This window comes from Acipenser ruthenus, chromosome 28 (assembly GCF_902713425.1).
Source record: "Acipenser ruthenus chromosome 28, fAciRut3.2 maternal haplotype, whole genome shotgun sequence".
In the NCBI taxonomy this organism is placed as follows: Eukaryota; Metazoa; Chordata; class Actinopteri; order Acipenseriformes; family Acipenseridae; genus Acipenser; species Acipenser ruthenus.
The window spans coordinates 2,085,517-2,103,645 of record NC_081216.1 but is presented as its reverse complement, the minus strand read 5'-3'; the positions used below and the strand labels follow the sequence as shown (position 1 = coordinate 2,103,645).

The 18,129-nt window shown below is 37.5% G+C and overlaps 1 protein-coding gene across 1 annotated transcript in view; it reads left to right on the top strand.

Annotated features, from left to right (window-relative positions):
* The window catches only part of LOC117435083 (puromycin-sensitive aminopeptidase-like), a 34,033-nt gene extending 17,189 nt beyond the window's left edge, over window positions 1-16,844 (top strand). Inside the window, exons 10-23 of the mRNA XM_034058015.3 lie at window positions 1,149-1,313; window positions 1,883-1,987; window positions 2,174-2,234; window positions 3,028-3,137; window positions 3,946-4,009; window positions 4,264-4,403; window positions 5,686-5,820; window positions 7,412-7,631; window positions 10,509-10,651; window positions 10,926-10,982; window positions 11,982-12,089; window positions 12,835-12,990; window positions 13,779-13,826; window positions 15,156-16,844. Coding sequence (XP_033913906.1) covers window positions 1,149-1,313; window positions 1,883-1,987; window positions 2,174-2,234; window positions 3,028-3,137; window positions 3,946-4,009; window positions 4,264-4,403; window positions 5,686-5,820; window positions 7,412-7,631; window positions 10,509-10,651; window positions 10,926-10,982; window positions 11,982-12,089; window positions 12,835-12,990; window positions 13,779-13,826; window positions 15,156-15,311 — 1,668 coding nt within the window. The 3' untranslated portion in view covers window positions 15,312-16,844. The remainder of the gene's footprint in view (window positions 1-1,148; window positions 1,314-1,882; window positions 1,988-2,173; window positions 2,235-3,027; window positions 3,138-3,945; window positions 4,010-4,263; window positions 4,404-5,685; window positions 5,821-7,411; window positions 7,632-10,508; window positions 10,652-10,925; window positions 10,983-11,981; window positions 12,090-12,834; window positions 12,991-13,778; window positions 13,827-15,155) is intronic.
* The last annotated feature ends 1,285 nt before the right edge of the window (window positions 16,845-18,129 follow it).

Genomic DNA, 18,129 nt, shown 5'->3' with positions numbered 1-18,129 from the left:
CGTAAGTGTCTTGTAATAACTGTAGAACATGTTTGCAACAGATTCTTACACTTTCGAAGTGTAAATTAAGAAGAGCAGTAAGTGTTAAATTGAGTGTCTAGATTTAATTTGGAGTAGATGCTGTGCCGTTGCTTAGCCCTGCCTATCCTGGCAGTGTACAGCAGCCGTGCCGCCAACCTGTTTGTATCTCTCAGGGTCGTGTTCGCGTGTCACAAAATTGTGCCAGCAATTTATTTTAATTTTTTTTAGTCACGTTTCTTAAGAATGATAACAAAGGTTTAAAAGTCCACTTTCTTGCATCTTTCTTGATTGCATTACCCTAGCGGGCTGGAAATAAGACTCCCATTGCATAGCAGTTTAGGATCCATTCCTGGTTTTACTATGAGCTTAGTAAGACACACCCGAGCTTGTTACCTATACACTGCTACTAAAACCAGGCGTGGCTTTGCTTTGCAGTGGGAGTCTTATTTTCATCCCTGTACTCAAATGTTTTGGTTCTATGCTGTGTTTTTCAATTACAGTGCAAGAACACAAGAAAGGCCAATTTAGGTTGAAGCAAAATGCTGAGCAGGGATTATTAAGGCGCACTCTGACAAATTGTAAATGCAGATTGTATTGTGTTACGGCTTGGTTAGTCAAATGGACGTATGTTAGATGTAAGATTGGTTGTGTGTATGTGGAGTCGGTGGGGGCAGGTATTATCAAAGTGTGGGACAAGATTCGTTGTGGGGACGTCCCCACTTGGTAAAACACCTTTTTAAGAACTAAATATGCCTTCAATAATAATAAAAGTGCCAATATATTTAGTTTGTTGTCAACTTTCACCCTGTGTGGAGTTTTGTCTGACTGAAGTGTGTGTGTGTGTGTGTGTGTGTGTGTGTGTGTGTGTGTGTGTGTGTGTGTGTGTGTGTGTATGTGTATATATGTAATGTATATCTCAAATGTGAGATTGTGTACCAAAAGGACCAAAATCAAAAGGTACACAAAAATGTGAATAACTATCAGTTATATCGGGATGTTTCAGACTATGCTTGGGCCTGGGGGCTTATCCTAAAAGGCGCAGTGTAAGTGTAATGATGTTGATGCTGTTACGTGATGCTTCTCTCAGTCTGTTTCTGATCTCTCTGCCATGCTGTTCCTTCCTGCAGGAGTGGTGGACTCACCTGTGGTTAAATGAGGGCTTTGCCTCCTGGATAGAGTACTTGTGTGTGGACCACTGCTTTCCTGAGTATGACATCTGGACTCAGTTTGTGTCGGCAGACTACACACGTGCACTTGATTTAGATGCTCTGGACAACAGCCACCCCATTGAGGTACTGAACTGCACTACTTTCCCCTGCAATAGATTTTGACCTGGATTGCATGTCGCAACAGACCGTAACTGAAAAATAAAAGGAAAAAGAAAACCATACGTTATACTGATAAATCAGGTACTACAATGGGTTATGTTTTCCATTGTGGTTTCCAACAAATGTCATGGTTCAAATGGCAATGATTTTTACATATTAGTCCTGCTTCGAATGTTTTGATTGGTTTGAATGTTGAAAATGTGTGGCTTAGGATGAAGATTCTGTCCTTGAAGGCTATGGGGGGCACTTGTTATTAAACAATAGGTGGTATTGAAGGAATGCTTTGATAGTGTTAATCTACTAAAAAAAAAAAATTATATATATATGTAATCTCGGAAACTTGCAACAATAAAGGGTGTTTCGTAAATAAGTTACATTATGTGTCTGTCGGAAGTTACAGGATGTCGTAACTTAAATATAAACCGCATACATTTCTGTAATTAACTAATGTGAATAAAACTAGAAGGAAAAAAGTTATTAGCCATTATTAGAAGTGTGGTTTTGATTCTCAATAAAGTAATTCTGTTTTGTAGGTCAATGTTGGACACCCCTCGGAAGTTGATGAAATCTTTGACGCTATATCCTACAGTAAAGGAGCTTCAGTTATCCGTATGCTGCATGACTACATTGGAGATGAGGTGAAGAATTCAAGTCCTTTCATATAGTTCTGCATGCGTTTTAGCAATTTTAGTAGATTGGATGTTTTAAATTGAACTTGTTGGGAGAAATTGGGGCTGAAGTAGATAGATAAAAGTGCAAATATAATAAAATATTACAGATTCGCCAGTACCGTAGTGTTGAAATAACTCTTGTTTCTTCCCCAGGACTTCAGGAAAGGAATGAATGCGTACCTATTAAAGTTCCAAAATAAAAATGCATCAACAGGTAAAAATAAATAAATAAGTAAAACGCATTCAAACTTTAGGTAAATCTTGGTAGATCCTGTAATACAAAATGACTCTCTTGTTTTGAGTATTCATGCTGGCTTCAGGGTTGTTTGAGGACATCACAGTTAAAATGTATTTTTCAGCTCCATACTGCATGAGAAGAGCAGAAATTCAAATCCTCCAGGCTTGACTGAATAAAATCATCCAAAATAATCTCTGTAGTAATGCAAATATCCTCTGCAAATGCCTTCTGCAAATGTTTCATGCATTATTCAAAGCTGTTGGTCCGAGTTTACTCTACCATGTCCTCTGTTTTAATGAGAGGCGCTGGTAGGTAGCCAGCCAATGTCTATCATTGTAGTTGGCCTTCTTGACAGCAAGCAAAATCTTTCATTTAAATGCTATTAGATTTGGTATATACAGTGGTTGCTCAATGAACCAAGTTCAGGTATAGAAACATGACTCTCATTGCATAGCAGTCTGATCCTTTACATCTATTTACTATGAGCTTAACTGCAGTGGATACTGTAGGTAACCAGTTCAGGTGTGTCAAATTAATACTGGGTGGAGACTTATTTCCATCCCTGTCAGTTAGTAGCTTTGCTAGGTCAAGGTTGACTTTGTGCTTATTATACTTCAATAAAGAAATGTAGGATCTAGAGGTTTGTAGGGGTGATTTTATAGGAATAATGTACATTTATTTGAAATTTAAAAGAAATCCTTGTTAGTCTTTGGGCTTATACCGTCTCATCTCAAATCTTTTATTTGTTTATTTATTTTTTATTCCACAGAGGATTTGTGGGACTGTCTAGAACAATTTAGTGGGAAGCCAATAGCTGCTGTTATGAATTCATGGACCAAACAAATGGGATTTCCAATTATTCTTGTGGAACAAGAGCAGGTAAATACGATTCTAATGATGTTGTACAGGAAATAAAACGTATACACACCTCTTAGTTCAGTATTTTTTGCACATGCAATGGATTTACGTTTTTTTTTTACTTTTCAGTAAAGCTAGTAAAATTGTTCATTTGGTAAACTATTAATAAATTGAGTGATTTTGCTTACATTCTAACCAAGCAGCAGTTTATCCATATAAAGTAATACAGTAATCCATCGTGTATCCGCCCAAACCGTTTATCTGCCATGATCAAGCTTTTCAGCAGCGTTAGTTTATTATTGAACAGAGATTAGTTTAGAGATTGTAGATCCTACCAAAGTTTTTGTACATTGTGTTATGTGCTCCGTGCGCTACCATTGCTGGTAGTGTCACGTGAGCTGTTCAGTGTGTTGACTTGATATGTAAATAAATCCTGTTCGCCTGCAGGGGGCGTATCAACTTCAACCTCTGTCTCGATCTCCTGCCTGTCACTCAGCAGCGAATGCACACACCCACACGGCAGACTGCTACTCTTACAAGCATTAGTACCCTGTGTCTTTCTAAACAAGGGATTTAGGAGAGCTCCCTAATAAAAGCTGAATCTCAAAACAATAATTATGAATATATTAATTGTTACAGCTGTGTATAATGGTATTTAAATGGTATTTATAATTCTAGCAACAACAACAAAAAAAGCTTTTTAAACAAACACATGATAATCAGCTTTTTGCAGAAGCTCAGGTGTGTTTATTTCAACAGTTTTGAGCTGAATACGGTTTCGCAATCCATTTACGTTAGGATTGATGACTTGTCTATTTGTTTTATTCAGCAAGGAGATGACAGAGTGCTGAAATTGTCACAGAAGAAATTCTGCGCCAGTGGACCGTACAGCGGTAAGATAGATTTAATAGTCTTACGACACAAATTACATATGCGGTATGATTTTAGTAGATCGCACATGACGTTATATATATATTACAGCCAAACTGCATTGTCTTTCTTATGATGTTCACCTTCGAGAAGCAAGGAGGATGAGGGGTATGGATGCACGCGTGTATCGAGAGAGGAGAGTCGGGGAGGGGAGTGTTGGTGATTTTTCTAAGCCATGTGCACAATGACGAATGTGTTTTATTATCCCATTCTAAAGGAGATGAGTGCCATAAGTGGATGGTTCCTATCAGCATTTGCACCAGCGATGCCCCAACCTGCATCAAGATGAATGTGCTGCTGGATTGTGCTGAAGTTACCATAACTGTGAAAAATGTGGCGCCGGATCAGTGGGTCAAGGTAAGGTGGAATTAAATGAAAGTGAGAGATCCTAAGGGGGGGTGCGTCTTTTTATATTCTGGCTGCTGCTGTAATTACAGCACCTGATTTTTTTCAATGCCCTCATACAGAGTGCCACTTTTGCTTTATTTTTAATTGTATCTTAGTTCTCTCTTAAGCTGATTAGCAAATGGGCTTTGCACCGTTTCATTTAGTGGCTGGAATGTTTGGAATGGAATTCCTTTGAGCTTTCCTTGCAGTCAGGAGCCATCAATACCTTTACTTAGGTCAGCAGTTACACTTGAACGATCCCTCAAATGTTGGTATTGTTCCCTGAATGCAGTAGCTAGCAGGGGGCGTGGGCTACTGACATGCCTTTTGAATTTCTGGTCAATGGCATTTTTTATTGATGTGCTTTATTTCGCTACATTTTGATACAGATGATTATGGCACAGAAGTGCAAGCAGTGTCACTGGATCCATTATCAAAATAAGGTTTCATGCTAAATTGTTTGCACCGATGTGGCATATAATATACACTTAAATTATTTAAAAAAGGAGGTGCAGTAGAGGCTGATAAGGAATATGATTGCTATTCGCAGTCTGCAGTGTGGAGTAGTGGTTAGGGCTCTGGACTCTTGACCGGAGGGTCGTGGGTTCAATCCCAGGTGGGGGACACTGCTGCTGTACCCTTGAGCAAGGCACTTTACCTAGTAAAAACCCAACTGTATAAATGGGTAATTGTATGTAAAAAATAATGTAATTGTATGTAAAATAATGTGATATCTTGTAACAATTGTAAGTCGCCCTGGATAAGGGTGTCTGCTAAGAAATAAATAATAATAAAAATAATAATAAAATCACGGGGTGATATTGTGAGGCTTTGTGGCAGGACATTGTGTGTCTTTATAGCCGGTCTCTTGTTCGTGTTAATCTTTCTCACTGTGCTGCAAATAGTTTATTATCTTGCACTGTGTTTAAAACATGCCAGGATTATACCCTCATAACTTGGTCATCTGTTCAGTAAATGTTGTTGAATACCCAATGGCTTTTGTTGTCCGACAGTTTTAGCAGTGTAAAGAATAAAAATATAAAGACAAAAATAAGCACACAGGTGTGAGTTCACAAAAAACTTTATTTTGCTGCAAAATTTATTGTTTTGTTGTTAATGATACTCCTGGTTGTTTACGCACACCATCAGCAGTTACACACTTTCACGCAAATCCTGTGAGACTGAAAGAAAACGATGCTTGTAACCTTCACTGCCTCCGTGTTAAAGCTTTCGAATGCATTTTCTGTTTCAGATAAACCCAGGAACTGTTGGCTTCTATCGAATTCAATACAGCTCCACAATGTTGGAAAGTTTAATTCCTGGAATCAGAGACCTCACTCTGCTCCCCGTGGACAGGCTAGGTCTGCAAAACGATCTCTTCTCGCTGGTGAGTAACAGCTTTCCTACAGTGCCAAAAAAATAAAAATAAAAACACTGAATGGTTTAGAATCGGTGCTATATAACATATCCACCTTTGTTAAAGTCCCCTTTCAATTTTGATCAAAGAGTCATCCATGATTATACGCAGAGCCCCGTGTTTTTCGCAAATACGAAATAGCACGAAGTAACACGAAATGCAACCTATAAAACAAAATAAAACGACATGGTAAAAATAAAACCAAAAAATCATTAGCCCCGCCCCCTTATTGGCTGCACATTCCATTGGCCCACAGCTGCACACTAGAACCAATGGCCACAGACAAACAGCCAAAGAGGACAGACAGACAACAGACAATCGCAGGGGAGACACAGAACTAGGAGACACAGAACACAGGCTAGGAATACACAGACAGAGATAAACAAACCAGTGTTGAGAAATACAGAGAGGGAGAGGAACACAATTACAGCGGAAATTACAAATACTAGAATTACATTTTTTAATTGGGGTTTATACAAAAAACACTTTAAATAAATACTTGCAATCGTAGTTGTCAAGGCTTAGCCGTTACCATAGACACGGTCTAAAGGGAAACGGAAGCTCTGACTAGCTCTTGCGCCGATGTTTAATTTGAAGCGAGCCGTTTGGGAACTAATTGTGATGGAAGAGACGAGACGTTTGTTTCTAAAATGCAATGTCATAACAACGAAAGAATACCGTCGTTAAGCATAAGCTGTTTATTCCTTTTGGGGGAAAATATGTCTGTTTGCTTATATTTTCATTGGTATGCTAATTCTTTGTTTTATTTCAAGTGGTGCAAACGTTGCACTGGAGCAAATGCTGTTTTGGTTTTGAATGGATTTGAATGAATGAATCTGCTTTGCTTAGTGTTTAAATAGAGAGAAACCCCAAGCTTGCTGTATACTGTTATATACGTGTATACCTCCCCAAGCTTTAAATAAAATTCCTATCTTTTTTTTTTATGTGCAATTATTGTGACAGCCCCACAATAGTAGGGCAGTGTGTGTGTGTGTGTGTGTGTATATATATATATATATATATATATATATATAATGTACACACACACACACACACATATATAATATATATATATTTTTATCTTGTATTTTTAGAGGGCATGGGCTGTATTTACTGTAAATAGGCAGTTAGAGTGGGAGGACTGTACATTACCGTTACTGCTGCTAATGATAAATTATGGTAACTTTCTCTGCACGAGGTCTGTTTTTATGTCATAATGTTAAAAAAAAAAAATAGCAGAAAATGTATAGTTAACACATTATGTATACTATTATTGGTATACATCTATTTGAGTATAATGTGTATCTGTAATAAAACAAAATTTATGAAAAATAAATAAAAAATTCTAAAAAAATAAAGATAATTTTCACAGGGCTTTAATTATACGTAACCCCCCCACTCCCACTCCCACTCCCAATTTTAACCAAAATCCAATGTATTGTCCTGGGAGGGTTCAGAAAATACAGATGTGGCAAGATGCACTTAACAAGGAGAAATTAACATCGCTGTTTTTCCTTGAAAATATCCAACGAGAAAGCTAATCGTTTTGGATGTTCTCCAGGCCCGAGCAGGTATGATTAGCACCGTGGAAGTACTGAAGGTGATGGAGGCTTTTGTAAACGAGCCCAATTACACCGTGTGGAGCGACCTGAGCTGCAATCTGGGCATCCTGTCCACTTTACTCGCCAACAACGATTACCACGAAGAGATCCAGGAGTTCATAAGAGATCTCTTTACACCCATTGGGCAGAAGCTGGGCTGGGACACTAAACCTGGAGAGGGTAGGTTTTACCAGGAGCATTATTTTCAAAGAGTTCAATTCATTTGCAATTTTAGTGGATTGTATGTATTTCTGTGTGACATCCACACCTATCTGTAATGAAACTGTAGGAACTGTACAACTTTCTCATAATGCATATCAGAATTACCTTGTACATAATACTTGGGGGTCGATGTACTAAAGTGTTGTGTCTGTCGCAATCGTTGCAAACCACATGCAAACCAGTCGGAAGTGTAGCGTGAAATGCAGTAAACAAACGCAGTGCTGTTCACATCATTTTAAAGAATGCTTTGCAGACAGTTCTTATCTGCACTTTAGCCTTAAATGAATATGTAATTTTGGGTGTTCCTGCAGAAATTTGCAAAAACAGGGTGGGGATGAGAGTGCAAATGAGGGATCAAAAACATTGTAATGAAATGTGCTAAGGCTGGGGGCAATTGCAACACTTACAATTGCATATATTTGTTAAGAACTTTTGAAAGCATGTTTTAAACAGTCGCAGTTGTAGCTGGCATTTCCTAATCCGCTTTTCTCGTGTGTTGCCAGTTGTGCTCAATGTATTTTTGAGTACCTCATTTTCAGTAAAGTCAGGGTGTATTTACAAGCCTTGAAAAACAATATTCTGTCACATTTCTGGTTTTCCCAGCGTGATAGGAGCAATAGACTGCACACATGTGCCACTAACCCCTCCAGCTCATTCTGAGCATCTGTATAGGACCATGATCTATTGTGTGTTCATTGTCTAGGCTACTAAGTAGACCAAGTTAAAAATAATTAAAATAAAATAGAAAACCCTAAAATCATTTAGTTTTAATTTAAAGTAATCTTTTATTTGCATTGTAGACCAATGTGTACAGTGCAGCAGCATGATTTATTTTGTGTTACCAGTAGGCTAAAGTAAAAAGAAAGTGGGCTAGGTATTCATTTGATTTTACTACTGTACTGTATAGGCCTACTGTACAGATTTATAGTTTTACATAATGTAATGTGTAGCCTACCCAGAACACATTAGTGTTATTTCAGCGCAATGATTTACATTTAAAATACATAGAGAACTGTAAATGTATGTGTGTGATTTTATTGTATTGTTTTTAAACCCGACACCTCCTTATGTTGGACAAACATGTCCGGTTTAGCGAAGGGCTACTGTATGATTATGAAAAGCTTTTTGGAGGTGAAGGTGGGGGCTCCACTATAGAATCTGATGGGATTAAACTGCCTTTAATTTTTTTTATACATAACAGTATTAAAATAGGTAAAATGAAGATGAAACGGAATGCATTGTACAGATGACATTTACATTTAACAAAAGCAATGTTATTTTGATTCTTGCACCCTTGCATGTATAGACGTTATCCTTCGGGCACCCTCTGTTGCAGCAAACCACAACTCAACGCCCGCTATTTTATTTGAAATAATATCGCACAACTCTCGCCAGAGATCTCGGTAAAATGACGCAAATAATATTTAAATGAGTATATTGCAACTCTTCATTAACATATTTTTTCTTAGTACATACAACAAAATGTGCACTTTGCGAATTGTCGTAACGAAAATGCAAACTGTGGTATGTTTGCACTGCGACTGGCCCATCTTAGTACAACTACCCCTTAATGTTTTAACAAAGCTTGATGTTATCACAAAATTGAATGTTTGTGAAATGCTTTCCAGACGTGAGCACACAACCAGTGATTAATAGCTCCAGGTTTGTACCTGACTTCATTGTTCTGGAATGCATCTGAATCAGATCAAATAAAGCTTTGGCATCTGCTAAATAAACAAAATAATAATAATAATAATTTTGTAGAAGCACAAATTGGATAATATTTTACTATGCGATCATGCTGGCGGTCTTTTCAGAGCAATGAATGCGTAAAGGAAATTATGTCTCATATTGGCTCCCAGTTTAAAATAACCCTAAAAATATTTAATTAAGCAAGAGGTACAGCAGAAAACAATCAGTTTTTAATTAACTTGGATACATTTACATTTCATTCTTTTGGATGAACCAAAATGTATGAAATGCGAATTGCAGAGGCAGGGTGACTCAAATGCTTTCTCTTGGCTTTAGCGTTTTATTGCTGGCTTTTTTTAGGATTTGTAGTCAATACAGTTGACTACAGATAATTTATCTTGCCTCCTGGGGTCTGTTTACTGTTACGCCAACTCAGCAGGATTACTTTTCACTGAAGACACCCACAGGGTTGGAGAAATGGGTCGGTAGCGACCTGTGCGGTTTGCAATAAGCACTCTCTCTCTCTCTCTGAGCAATCTTAGTTAGTGTATCATTAGCCTTTTGAGATTTCCTCAGGAAGTTGTGATATGTTTTTCCTCCTGCTAATCCAGTTACATTATGTTAATGAGACCTTAGATCAAACCAGGCCCATGTAAAAGATCAGTTCAAGAGGCTGCTAAATGTTTTGCAAGTCTTACAATAACTTTCTTCCAACAATCCTTATGAAGTGACCAGCACTGGGAAATGCATCTGTAGTAAGCTTCATAAACAAGACATTAAGACAGTTCATGTACATACTAGTTACAAATGCTTTTTTTGTTATGTGAGGAAGGCCTAGCGGTCAAAACGCCATTGTCTGTATTTTTCTAAATTTGAAATGATTAAATACATTTCTGGACTTTGTCTGAGTGCAGTCAAACTTTTATTTTGCAAATGTGTGTGTGTGTTTTTTTTAAAAATATAAATACATGAATAAAATGCTTTTTATAATGGATTTTATAATTACGTCATCCCTACATCCTGTTAAAACAATGCAAAAAAAAAAAAAAGCCACCAAAAAAAAAGTTTGGTCATATTACATGAGCATTGACTATTTCTATTATCATCAATGTCTTTTTTTATAATTACATTTTTTTAATCCAGGTCACTTGGATGCCTTGCTTAGGGGCTTGGTGCTTGGAAAGCTGGGAAAAGCTGGACACAAACCCACTCTGGAGGAAGCGCGTCGCCGGTTCAGGGAGCATGTTGATGGAAAACAAATACTGCCCGCTGATCTGAGGAGTCCGGTATGAGATCCACATCCATTTATTCGGATGGTGACCAGATCATGTAACGTTAACGAAGGAGAGTAGCCAATGCATGCTAAAGAAGAACTAATTTTTGTAGATGTTAGGTGATGCTTTCGCATAATAAAAGAAAAAAATGCTCCAATATTTTAACTGCTTTTTTAATTATTGGCATAAGTAGATAAAATTAAGTTCTGGTTTGAATTTTGAATGTGCAGTTTTTTTTTTCATTTGCAGCATATTTATTTTCTGTTGTGCTATATTTATGTTGCAGGTCTATTTAACAGTTTTGAAACATGGAGATAGTGCAACATTGGACACCATGCTTAAGGTAAATGCTTTTGTAAATGTAATTGTGAAAATGGGAAGTGCATTGGCTTTGATTTCTAGTGTTTATTGTTTAAAGTTAAGAGAAAAAAAAACAGAGGACTTCTTTCTGCCACTCTGTATTGGACAGTATTAACCAAACCGGCTACATTACTGCCACCTAGTGTCTTACACTTTTAGCTCAATAGGTACAGTAGCAGTATTTGTAGTTTATGGTGCCGCGTAGTGTCAGTCTGTTGTAAATGCACCAAAGAGAAAAACAGAATTTTAAATGCAGATTCTTTTTCTGTAGAGATTTAGGGGCTGATGCAAGGATACATGCAAAGTGATTTGCGGCCAATAAAAATGCGATATATGCAAAGAAAGTTTTTCCCCCGGGCATTCTGTGCCCACTATCAAATTAGCACTTCGCCATCATTGGTCCATTTTTAAATGGTATTGAAATGTATTCAAATGAAGAAAAGAGCATGGAATAGGACGGGGGATCTGGAATATGTAAACGTAAATAACAATGATTTTGAAGTGCACTTTTGCAAACGGCGTCTGTGCGTCTCTGTTTTAGCAAAGGGTGGGTGTAATACATTACTCATCCTTCCCTTTCTGGCAAGCTTCTTGTACAGGTGTAATACTTGCTAGTCAAGTTAATGAGACACTCCTTATTGAACTAGACCATTTATATGCCAAGTTAAGACAATAATACTGGCAAATAACCCTTTATTCTCTTCCCTAATTTGATCTATGCTGGAGTCACCCTTTGCTACAGCAAGACTATAACCTTTCATCTCCCCATTGATTTTTGTATGTCAGCATTAGAAAATGGCTTAATATCTGATTGAACCTCTTAGAAATGATAAATATCAGGAGTCGGTGAAATGGGTTTCGGGCTCGGATCCGCAAATTGCAGACGTGAAATGTCTGCCAGTTGAAAACGTTTGTCTCGCTGTGTTGCATCATATTCCTTAATTTCTTGAGAAATCGATTGAACGTGTAACTTTCCCGACAGCTTCACAAACAGGCTGACATGCAGGAGGAGAGAAACCGTATTGAGAGAGTACTCGGGGCTATTGCAGCACCTGATCTCATTCAGAAAGTTCTAAGCTTTGCTCTGTCGGTAAGACTTTTTATATTGTTTTTTTTTTTTTTTGTTGTTGTTCATTTTACACATTAAGTAAGCCAAGAGACCGCAGTTTTATTTGCAGGGGGTAACTTTTTGGTGGTGTCCACAGGTAAGTTAAAACTCAAAAGCATGGTGCTACACCATTTAACTTTATAAACTGCTGCCAAGCCTGTGGGCATATACTGTGGCTACAATATTGATACCGGGTTAAGAAATTTAGGTGCACAGTCTGTCATTTTATCTATTTATTTGAGATGTAGTTGTTTATGCAAATGGGATGTGGGGGCTATAGAAACCTTGAATTTGATTGCTGCTCATGACATTTTGGGGCATAGGTGTAGAAAGATGGGCTTTTCAGAGATGAATTTGAATACTGAGGTTAAGATTTAAATCCCCCTAACCTGAAGGAATGTAGTACAGTTTTACATGTCTTTCTGCACCTATGTTCTTTTTGGATTATAAGCGTGGTTTGGATAAGTGAGGAAAGGGCACCTTTTATTCTGATGTCCAATTCGTCGTCGTCTTCTTCTTCTTCTGAGTCACTTCCAATAGGACCTTGTTTGTTTTACGTCTCATCCGAAGAACGGAGCACAAGGAGGTTCAGTGACTTGCTCAGGGTCACAAATCCTGAACCGGGATTTGAACATTCTGGTGTCAAGCCCTTTTCTTTAACCACTGGACCTCCCAGCCTCCTTAGCCTGGTAGCAGCTGACAGTAATTGCCCTCTGTTGTTTCACAGGAGGAGGTGCGTCCTCAGGACACCGTCTCTGTGATTGGGGGCGTCGCTGGCAGCAGTAAGCATGGGAGAAAGGCAGCCTGGAAATTTGTAAGGGACAATTGGGAGGAACTGCACAACCGCTACCAGGGCGGCTTCCTCATATCCCGATTAATTAAGGCAAGTATCCAAACAAGAGCTTATGCAGATTACTGGCAAAATTCTGCCCTGTACGGAAAAGAAAGGCATGGACAGTGTAATAATTTGTAGTTGTCAGACGTTTAGCCAGGGTGTTTTGTGTGCACAGTAAAATGAGCTGCAAAAAAAGCACATAGTTTACAGGTAAGCCTAAATATTACATTTATAGCCAATTCAGGAGCTTGTTTCATACAATTACAGCAAACCTGGAATAAAACTATAGGAGAGTTCAAGTGAAGATTTAAATTGCACACCATCGTCTGGTTTCACAGATCCAGATTAGCACTAATCTCTGAATACTTTACTTAAAGTAACATTGGATAATATTAGCGTTAATCTGGGTCTGTGAAACCAGTTGAAAATAGTTTAAATGTAATAATGCTGGACTTGTTTAATGTTACCATTGGAGGAAGTTACCAGCTGAAGAAGGACTTGTAGTCTAAAACGTCCTGATATCATTTTGTATCAATTTATTAACATTTTTGTATACCTACATTACCTTTTTCTTTTTGATTTTGGTACACAGCAGTTTTCCTTTTTCAAATATATATATATAATATATATCTATATATATATATATATATATATATATATATATATATATATATATATATATATATATATATATATATATATATATATATATATATAAAGTGAGAACTATTGGAGAGGAGTTCATGCAGTGAGGGGGCAGGCTTCTTGGTCTTCTGCAAACATCTTGTATCTTCTCATTAGTATTGTTTAATAATCATTTCTGTTTCCTTTTGCAGCTTTCAGTCGATGGCTTTGCTGTTGAGAAGATGGCTGCTGAAGTGAAGGTAAGGATAACGCTGAAATGCAACATTTATCATAAGATTATGCTTTTTGTTTTGAAATTGAAAAGATCACACATCTAAGTGCAGCATGTTGATGCATGAAGCAAAAACATTATCTGTTTGCAATGTTTGGCTAACATGTTTAGTCTAGAATCTTACCGTTTTTTTAAATGAATAAATATTCTAAAAGTAATGACTCACTCACTCCGAGACAAGAAACAGGGTAGTATTGTTTTATATTGATCTGCAGTATCAGGTATAGCGAAATCCTATCGGCACACAGTTGATAGGATTGTACAGCGTATTTTTACAGCAGTGAAGCTTTCCGTGCCCTAGATTTAGGTTTCACTACAACGCATTAAAAATAAATCCCACATGGGAGGGGGGAAAAAAAAAAAAAGGTTATTCTTATCTGACAGCTGGAGTAGGTTCGGTCACATATAAATTGCATGAGTTTTAGTATATTGTACAATGCAGCACTTTTTCTTAGGTATGGTTTCATACAGGTTTATGTTTTAATATATAATGGGCACAGTTGTTTAGAGAGTGGTATAAGAAGGAAACTAGGTAATAAAACAAGATTGATTTCCCTTTTTAAGATATGTAACTTTCAGCTCAGAATGTTTTCTTGCCAAGCACAACTGCCTCAATTAACCGTGCACCTGAAATTACAAATCAGTCATTCGTACACTATTTATAATCCGCATAAGCTCTGGTGCAGTTGCCAATTAATTTTAGAGAAATCAACAAAATTATTGTTGGATTGAAACCGTGAAACCTGTTATTTATTGCAAAGCAAAGAGCAGTTTGGGGGAGAGCAAGAGAACGTAGCGGAGGTGGCAATTTTTAAATGAATTGAACCGAGAACATTGTATTCTAAAAGGTATGCAGCTTGCAGATGCGATCTACGTTTCATTTAGGATTTTGTGGTAAAGATGTTCTATGCTTTAACCGTGTATTGTCATACAAAGAGGAATCGTTCAATTTTGTGTTAGGGGGTTTTGGAACATTATGATATATGGGGGTGGCATCTACAGTGTAGATGATTTTGTATTGCGTTCTTAAAAGCGTTGGTTATTGGGATCCCTATCCAGAGCAATGAGATCTCCTAGCACACAACACTGATAATACTGGGACGCAAACCATGAACATAACCAAATATGTGCAATCTCAGCAGCCTCAAACAATCAAATCTACTTGCTCTGAATCATCTGGTCGCAAGATGCCAAAGCACACACATTTTTTTCGGTTTTATTTGTTTAACACCTGCAGCATTTCCAGTTCCTCTGAATTAGTAAGTAGTTTATTTATTTATTTTTTTCTCTCTTTCAGTCCTTCTTTGAAAGCCACCCTGCACCTGCAGCTGAGCGTACAATACAGCAGTGCTGTGAAAACATCCTGCTGAATGCAGCCTGGCTGAAGCGCGACTCGGAGCTGATACACGAGTATCTACTGCAGCGCAAGGCCCCTCCGGCAGCCAAGGTCTGACCCCGCGGAGCCACATTCTCACCATCCTGAGAGGGGAAGGGGGGGCCAGCAACGAAATCCTGAGTCATTTCTCCAAAAAACGAGCAGAAAACTGGTTGGACAATGAATGTAGTTAATCCCATTCTGCCCACACAAGGTTATATTCATCATTTAGGCATAGCAGATCAAAGTACGCTTGCTATAAAAGGAAGAGAAAAACTGTACCAAAAAATAATTAAAGCATACACAATATGAACAGTGAAACCTTTGCAATGTTGCAATGTGAAAGATTATGTATTTTTATATATATATATATATATATATATATATATATATAATATATATATATTTATAGAGTAATTTGTTTCCCTTGCTAAATCTAAATTGAATAACAAAAAACCTAAAAGGAGCTGTGTGTATGACAGCCATGTTATGAATTAGTTTTGTTCGGTGAAGTTGGGCAGGATGGGGTTAATAGCTCTGTGCTTTGTAAGGAGTTTGTACAAAAAAAACAACACAGCACTGAATTGTATTGTTGAGAACGGTTTTTTGGAGATGGCAGCCGCAGGCGTGGAACTTGATATAAATCCAGTGTTTGTTTTTGCAAGACTTCTCACACACAAGAAAGGCGGTGTATATGTTATTTTTCACCATGTTACCCCTTCCCAGAGGGAATTTGTTACTCATTTTATCAGTTCCGAACCTCATTTTAACTGATTGATGTCCTCCTTAAAACAACAGAAAAGAGTCAATAAAAAAGAAAAAAAACTGTGTTTAACCATCTGTGTATCAGCCACATTAAATAAGATAAAAACTATTTCTGATTTTTATTAGTTGAGGTTTGTTTAAAAAATGGATGTGAAACTTCCCAAGAGCTGGCAATTTTTTTTAAATGATCAGGGCCTTTTTAGGTGAAGTTTACAGGTAACATATAGTTTTAAAATGTGCAACGGTCTGTATGTTTGCCATAACAACAGTTAACACTAGTTTATTATTTTTGTTTTAATTGCAAGTATATCAATTCAGAAGCCTTAAATTGGTTCAACTGGTTTGCAATAATTATTACACTGTGAAGTGGTAATAGTTACTACACTGAAAATAAAGCAATGTTGTACTAACATTATAAATCTACATAGAAAATTGTTGAAAGGGTATATTTAAATAAATAGAATTGGCTATTTAGTGTGGCTTTTAACCATACTGGACAAACTAATTGTCAGACTGCTTCCATGAAACGTGTTGTGATTTTGTTTTAAGAAGAAAAAATAAACAAAAAACAGTTGATGTTCATAAAAATTAAAACAAAACAAAAAAATGGTCAATGTGAAATGGGTTGTTTTGCTTTTTGTTTTTCTTATTTTTGGCACATGTCTTATGGCTGTGGCCTGTATCCTTGATCTTCAGATTTCTCAAGTCACCAAGCACCATCATTGCTTACGACAGGTAATGTACTGTAAAAAACAAACTGTGCTTTACAAAAATAAAAAAAATACCGCTATATGGAAAAGTGTAAACCTTCCCTTTAATAAACAAATATAGGAATTAAAAAAAGAATTGATTGTTTGATTGGTGATGTTTTTAACCCTCAAAAATGTAGCGATCCTTCATATACACACACTCAAACAATTTGAATTATTATTAATTTGTCATATAGCAGACGCTTTTATCCAAAGCAACTAGGGGGTGAACTATGCATCAGCAACTGCAGCTGCTGCTGCAGAGTCATTTACAATAGAACCGGCTCATTGAGTCAATGGCTGATCCAGGAACATCCTGATATCAAGACTTTCTTTAACCACTGGAACACCATATATTATTATTAGTTTATTTAGCAGACGCCTTTATCCAAGGCGACTTACAGAGACGACGGTGTGTGAACTACGCATCAGCTGCAGAGTCACTTACAGCAACGTCTCACCCGAAAGACGGAGCACAAGGAGGTGAAGTGACTTGCTCCAGGTCCCACACAGCGAGTCTGTGGCTGAGGTGGGATTTGAACCGGGGACCTCCTGGTTCCAAGTCCCTTTAACCACCGGACCACACAGCCTCCATATGCTACTGATTTCCAGTGGTCCTTCTGTTAACCATGTGGATACTGTGGAATGTGTGGAATGTGTATGTATCACCTGCTGAATAATGTTATGTAAAAAACAAAACAAACAAAAAAAAAAACACATTCATAGTCTTGATGATTGACTCCTTTGTTGCTGATTTGGTCTAGAGGAGAAACCTCTTGTTTATCTGCACTGAAAGGCACTTTTCTGACTGGTTCTCTGCACACACAGCTGTGTCAAAGATGGTGGTTACAGAGCAAAGCACAACTCACTGTATTTTCATAGGAAATCCTGCCCTCCTGTCTCGCACACTTACTTACACGCTGCATGCTAATGGGCTTGAAACACCAACTAGGAATACCACACCAGATGCAACTGCATATTTAAAAAGGATATTTTATTGCATGCAAAATGTCAAATAATATTAAGCAAATGATTAGTTCAATTAAGGGTATAGTTAAGTGATTGAGCACTCAGTTGGAATGAAAACCAGCAGACACAGGGGGTCCCCAGGATCAGGGTTGAGAAGCCTTGGAATATACCATTAGTCGTGTTTTTTTTTTAAAAATAAAAGTGCTTGGAATTCAGTACATTTCCATTTGCATTACTATAACACAGATCCAGTTAAGATCAAAAACAATTTAAAAAAGCAGATCAGAAGCATGATATACGCGCCTTGCTAACTGCATTACCCCTTCTACTATTTCACTTGAAGTACGTTCATAATAAACCCATATGGATACTCTTAACAACACTATTTCACACTGCGTACCCTTCTGTGCACC